The sequence below is a fragment of the Aquarana catesbeiana genome, linkage group LG07 (assembly GCF_042186555.1).
Source record: "Aquarana catesbeiana isolate 2022-GZ linkage group LG07, ASM4218655v1, whole genome shotgun sequence".
NCBI lineage: Eukaryota > Metazoa > Chordata > Amphibia > Anura > Ranidae > Aquarana > Aquarana catesbeiana.
Genome location: NC_133330.1, coordinates 16552548 through 16559256, shown reverse-complemented (window position 1 = coordinate 16559256; position 6709 = coordinate 16552548). Strand labels below are relative to the sequence as shown.

Sequence of the window (6709 nt, the reverse complement as noted above, 5' to 3'; positions counted from 1 at the left end):
ATGAGCGTAGTAGAACAGCAAGCAGGATCTGGAGCCAGAAGGCATGTCAGCCAAGCAAGTCTTTAACAGGAACACATGAGAACATCTCTAGAGATGTGACCAAGGTGAAGGCAGAGATCATCTGGACTGGACGGCTTAAGTAGGCAGGACTGACGGGCAGGATATCATCAACAGGTGAGTCACTGTGGAGAGATAGGAGCTGGCAATTAGCCGACAGCTGAGCGGCCAGCTTTGAGAAGGAAGGGCTGAGCCTAGCCCTAAAGTCTTCTCTGATTCTCTCCTTCTACTGTCCCCAATCCATCTGCTGATAGCACAGAGCCTTGGAGGCACTCTGCACATGCTCAGTTTTGTGTGTATTGCTAGAGAGTTTTATTTTTTATGGGAAAGTGCATGTGATCAGCACAGGGCCAATCAGCACTGTCTAGACAGAGGGTCAGGGGTCCTGCAGCCTCATAGGACAGTTAGAGGAGAATGAAAACTTCTCCTACAAGCTTTAACCAGTCACTAATAAAAGTCATAAGACTGCTATATACTGCTGATGAGAAAAGGTATTTAGCAGTTTATAATTACTAAAATAATTGCATTTCCATGTTCTTTGGGAAACCATATATAGTAAATGCAGGGTCCCAGGTTTAGTAACACTTTAAGGAACCCTGGTAATGCAGGGTCAGAACTGGGATCTGAACTCACAACCTCTGCTGCATCCATCAGTAGATCTCCTTGCTCAGACACCTGAGATGCTGGACAGCATCCTGTCTGAACCCTTGCATAATCTTGCCTTGTTTTTGGTAAACCTTGAACTTCTTGCACCTCCTATGAACATCCTATTTAAGTCATGCCTTTGCACTTCCTGTTTGCCAGATTATTGTGCTCTCTCCAGCTGATATCTCGCTCCTTTGCATACCTGCAGCTGCCCTTTTTCTCCACTACCACTCGTTACCAACCTTTAGGTTGTTCCTCAACCACACTTCTGCTGGATCCCAACCTGCAACCACTTGTTATGGACCTTTTGGCTTGTTTTCTAACTATGCTTCTGCTTGACCCCTACCTGCTATATCTGCTACTGAACCCCAGCTTGCTTACCTCCTGGTGGGGTGAACCTAATGCCCGGGACCTGGTACTAACACACAGCAAAAAACAACCTCCACCATCAGGAGCTCTGGTGAATACTGGTTAGTCCTTAGACCCCTTAGGTGAGACAGTGTCACTGTAGCACCACCACAGGTACACAACCATCCTTAAGCAATGGCCCCCAAACTAAAATATCAATTTTGGGCATGGTATTTGTTGAACTGCATTGATGGCTAACAAGAACGAGTCCTTACTTGGGAATATACTGATGCCATTTGCCGTGAACCATATATCTTAATATTAGGGAATAGCGTTGCCAAAAAATTTTATGCAAAGTATTGTTGACTTGCTGAGCCCTCCATAAATAATGCTTTGCTCAATTTCTGCTGAATCTCGGATCCATGCACACACCAATAATTTGCTGGGAGTCAGTCCCATAACTCCAGTGCTACACTAAGCCACCATGCTGCTATAATGCTTGACCTTCTTTATTCAAACTGATACACCTACAGCTGGTTTCCCACTGGGTTCCCTCAGGCCTAATGGTTTACTTCACTTTGTATTGCTCTTCTTTTCTGCATCAGTAACTTGCGAGTGGTATGACTGAACTGGAATAATCTCTAAAATAAAATTAGAGAAAAACTGCTTTCTTATCACAAAATAAAAATGTAATTTATTAAATAGGAAACAAAAGATTTGCGGAGGAAAATGTGATTTTAGGAAAATAATGGATCGTTTAGAATGTTGGGTGTAATAATATACTAGGTGAATTTTTAAGAGGGAAGCAAATAAAACACAATTTTTAGATTAGATTAGCACATTTATCTCAAACATACATTTTTTTCCAGCTCAAAAGATGTCCATAGCAGCATTATAAAACCTTGAGATAAAAAATGAAGCTCTATCAGTGGTTAACATCATGTATATTTCACTTGGGGTGTTGTTCAACCAAAACTGGAAATAAGACCTACTGGGCTGTTTTTGGAGATGAGGATCATAGTAACGTTGACTGTCTTGTTTTAGGGCAGTGGTTCTCAACTCCGGTCCTCAGGGCCCACTAACAGGCCAGAATTTAAGTATTACCTTGGGGAGATGCAGACTAGAATACTGCAATCACTGAGCAGCAAATGATATCACCTGTGATGTATTTCAGTTATCTTGCAAACCTGGCCTGTTAGTGGGTACCGAGGACAGGAGTTGAGAACCACTGTTTTAGGGGGACCCGCAGGCAGTGCCAGAAGTAGCTGTGTGCTCCGGGGTTCGTTGGCCAGATCATGAACATTTTTGGGCAAATCCTTCTCCTAGTAAGTAAATATGGAGGCATTCTTATCCTGTGATCGGGAATCACCAGAACCACCACATTCTTCTCATCCAGTAGTCTTTAATGGGACATTAATGCTGAGTATGCAGAATAGTTGTTGATCATGAATCTGGGAATCAGCACCCGTCCAACACACAGGAAGAATCTTAAGTGGTCTTTCTTCACTGTTTTAAGGGGTTCTGGAATTAGAGAGTAGGGCTACCTCCAGGTCCTCTAGCCAGGATTATTTTAAAATTCATACTGATCCCATTTGTGTTAAATAACAGCTCCTATTATCAGGGAAGAGAGTTGCCAAAATTGTCTTTGCAAAGTATTGTTGAATTGCTGAGCCCCTCCATATATAATGCTTTGCTCACTTTCTGCTCAGTCTTTAAATCCATGCACACTTCATCTCAGTTGAGAGTCAGAACTCCAGTGCTGCACGAAACACCAAGCCACCATGCTTCTGAAACACTCAACTTTCCTAAATTGAACTGATACTCCTACACCATGTTTCACCTTCGTTGAAAATGTTGTCCAGAGCAACTAATGCACTAAAACTGATACAATATGCCCCTTGAAATAAGAATTTTAAGCTCACAACGGTTCACATAATGCATATTTTACTTGGGGAGTTGCTTAGACAAAGCTGGAAATAAGCCCTACTGGGCTAATTGTGTTTGAAGGCGGAGGTCATAGGAGTGCTGACTGTCTAGTCTCAGGACGGCTCGAAGGCGGTGCCAGAAGTAGCCGCGTGCTTTGGGGTTCCTTGGCCAGACCAAGAATGTTGTTGGACAAATCCTTTTCCTGGTCAGTAAGTAACGAGACATTTTCATTCTGTGATCAAGAATCACCAGAACCACCACATCCTTCTGCTCATCCAGTAGTCTTTGATGGGACATTAAGAAGGCATGGCAGAGGACACCAGTACTAAATTCTTCACAATCAAGAATGAAGATCGTCCTCTTGCTTTTATATATGGCATCATATAAGTTCTCGATGCTCGATTTTCCAGCTAGCCAATCTCTGTCTTCCAGGCATAAGTTGAACCTCTCCATTTCGTGACCCTCCAACTGCACCATAAGCTCGTGGTAGACCCAGTCAGTTATGGCATCATCCTTTGTATTAAACACTATGAAGGCATCATACTCCTCCGTTGACTGCCCTGGTAGCTTTGAATAACGTCTGATGGATGCCAAAAGCACCTGACTCAGGTACCACAGGTCCCATGAAAAAAGCTTCAAGGTTAGGGTAACCACCAACCAGGAAATCACCAGAAATGTTGAATATAAAAAGAGTTTTTTACCATACAAGTCTTCTTGACATGACTGCGGGTTCATAGAATGTAGCAGCTTACCTCTCATGCTGTCCGGTGAATCACATTTTATATTAGTTGAAAGGTTGGGAATTTCGACTTTTGTCACCATCAGGAAATGGATGAAACAACTGATGCGACAAGTACAGTCAAAAGGATTTTTCTGCACATCCATGTATTTCAAATTCTGGGGGAACTCCTTTGTGAAACTGTTCACATCTATGGTTTGAATCTGGTTTCTACCTAAGAAAAGATACTCGAGCTCCAGATGCAATTCAAAAAATTCTTTGCTTACAGAGGTGATTTTGTTTGAGTGCAGGTTTAAGTAGGTGAGCTTGCTTGTGATGTTGCTGTAAAGAGATTTCAGGGAGTTATAACTGAGATCCAGGTGGGTAAGACTGGCTAGATGGGTGATCCTCTCCCAGTGAAAGAATTGCAAATTATTGTGAGAAATTATGAGAGTCTCAAGTGACACTGGAAAATATTCCAAAACTTGAACTGGGATGACCACTAGCTTATTGTAGCTGATGTCCAGTAACTTCAGACGGGTAAAGTTAGTAAACAGAGTAATGCATGTATGTTTACCATAGTCCCACAAATTCATCAACTCATTATTCCTGAAAAAAAGTCTCTCCAGTGAGGGGTTCTTAAGTTCTTCTGTTATACGGTAGCCAATCATGTTGTTGTTCAGGTTCAGTTCAATCAGATTGGTGAGATTCTCAAGGAAACTGAGCCCGTGGTTCACACCTTTTAGCATCATGAACTGATACTCATTATTAGCCAGGTTTAATATCCTGAGGTTTGATAGTTCACTAAAAGCCAAGTACAAGTACAAATCAAATCTGTTGTATGAGAGATCCAAATGGCGCAGTGACTTCAGATGCCCAAACTGATTACCATCCAGACGTTGGCTGATGTAGTTGTAGCTAATGTTCAGGCATTCAACGTCCTCCATTCCCACAAAGTTATCTGAGTGGAGAGCCATCAGATTATTAAACGATAAGTCAATTGACCGATTATATTGCCAGCAGATTGGGCTTTCTTTCTCAGTATCTTTATATTGTATGTTTGTGTCATGTTGGAACTCCACCCAGCCAGGAATGTTATCCTTATGTCGACTGAAAGAGGAAACTGAGAATCCATTAGTTCTTTTTTCGCAGGTTTGTTGGAAAGAGATAAGATTTCCCCCCAAATCAACTCCGTGAATGTTCTTGTTTAGAAAAAGCATGCTCAGGTTTGCCTGTAGGATAAAATTTGTTCTGAGGGTAATTACTTCCAGGTTTGGCAGTTCGAGCAGAGATTGAATGCTGTTGGAATCTAGAGTTTGGAAGAAGTACCCATCCAGGGAGATCCTCTTTAGAGACTTCATGGAAGCAGCACTGGGGTTTATAGATAATCTCTCGCACGTTTGATTTAGTTTACCGTTGAAGCCTAAGTCCAAGGTTAGCACCTTTGGTAACTTTGAGAAAAACGTCTCCTTCTCTAGATCTAACAAGTTTTCAGATAAATCCAAATGGGTCAAGCAGCTCAAATTGTCAAACAGAGAATTGTTCAAGGTGGAAAGTGAGTTTCCTCTGAGGTTGAGGTCGGAGAGGTTGGTGAGGCAGTCAAAAGCTCCAGGCCCAAGCTGCAAGGCACTGTCGTTTTGGCAGGGAAAGCACGCCTCGGCGGCATCGTCACACCTCTGGCAATTCCACTGAACATCCAGTTTCTGGAGCTTGGCGAGGTGGCACAAGTCCTCTTTGTCAATCTTCCAGATCTTATTTTCTGCCAGGTATAATTCTGTGAGAGATGAAGGAAGGTTCCTGGGGAAGGAACTTATGTTGTTCAAAGACAGCACCAATATTTCCAGAGAGGTGATATTTCTGAGAGCATGTTCTGAAATATTGAATTCTCTGGCACACATTTTCTGTTCATAACAGTTCCATCCAATGTTTAAAGAGGTCAGTTTGGTTAATCCAGCAAAATCTCGCTCAGACAGTGTATAAATGTTGTTGAGATTTAGATTTAAGTATTTTATGTTTTCAGGGAACAGAGGGACCGTGGTCAGACTGTTTCCACTCAAGTCCAGATCTTCTAGTTTATCCAGATAATTTAATGCACCACATTCAATGGTCAGCCGGCACTTCTCTTCCTCTAGTCTCAAGTTTGTTGGCAGGCAGTTGTTACTCATATTAAGCTTTTTCAGATTTGGCACATCGGCAAAAGTTCTGTTGGCTAGATGTCTCAGGTTATTGACTGACAGGTCGATTTCAGTGACATTGTCTGATGTGATGTGAGGGAAATCATTAAGAGAACGTCCACTACATCTCACAACGGTGGCATTATTCTCATCATCGCATGGGAGAAACTTCGGGAAGATGCAGAGTGAGGCAGACACCCCAAATATCAACAGTAGAGCCAATTTTGGAAGATGTCTTTTGTCCTTTGAAAGGGAAATAGAAGGTACAAAAATAAATTAGACTTTGTTAATATTGTAAATTGTAATAAAATTATTAGGAGCATAAACTTTTATATTCATATACAGTACAGGCTAAGAAGTCGTGGAGATGATTCCAATCGTGTTGATAATCTTCGGTCATGAAGGTTGATTTTAGTAAGGACTCGTTTACTCTTGCTTCAAATTGTGGCTTTGGGCACCCTTTTTTAAAGTGCTCTGAATGTCAATCAAAGCTCCTGTCACTAAATAAAATGGTTACCTTACAGTTCTGTTCACACGCTGTGTTTGCTTTGCTTCATAAATTATACTCCAATACTCCATGTTGCTTTATTGATGTTTCAAAGAATTTACAAAGCCTCCATGGAAGTCTATGACAACGGTCCCTTTACAGGACCTACAGCTTTTGAGAGGTTTTTACTCAGAGTTAGCTTTGCTTTGTTTTGGAGGTACTGCAGGTATGAGATATCCCAGGATGCACTGGGAAACCAACAAGTGAACCAGAAAGATGTCATCAGCAGTCACTTCCAGTTCATGTGTATATAATCTGAAAGTATCTGGTGCAGACATCACATCTGGCAGGAAA

General features: G+C 41.9%; 1 protein-coding gene across 1 annotated transcript; it reads right to left on the bottom strand.

Annotated features, from left to right (window-relative positions):
• Positions 1 to 1780: 1780 nt before the first annotated feature.
• On the bottom strand, positions 1781 to 6447 carry LOC141102841 (toll-like receptor 7). Its single transcript, XM_073591870.1, has 2 exons — positions 6391 to 6447; positions 1781 to 6111 (listed from the first exon to the last, which is right to left on the bottom strand). Exons 1-2 carry the CDS (start codon positions 6445 to 6447, stop codon positions 3034 to 3036), a joined length of 3135 nt encoding a protein of 1044 aa, XP_073447971.1. The 3' UTR covers positions 1781 to 3033.
• Between the last annotated feature and the right edge of the window lie 262 nt (positions 6448 to 6709).

Coding starts and splice junctions, on each gene's coding strand:
- LOC141102841 (XM_073591870.1), bottom strand. CDS start 6,447: ATGGAGTATTGGAGTATAATTTATGAAGCAAAGCAAACACAGCGTGTG. Junction 6,112..6,390: donor CACAGCGTGTGAACAGAACT/GTAAGGTAACCA, acceptor TCCCTTTCAAAG/GACAAAAGACATCTTCCAAA.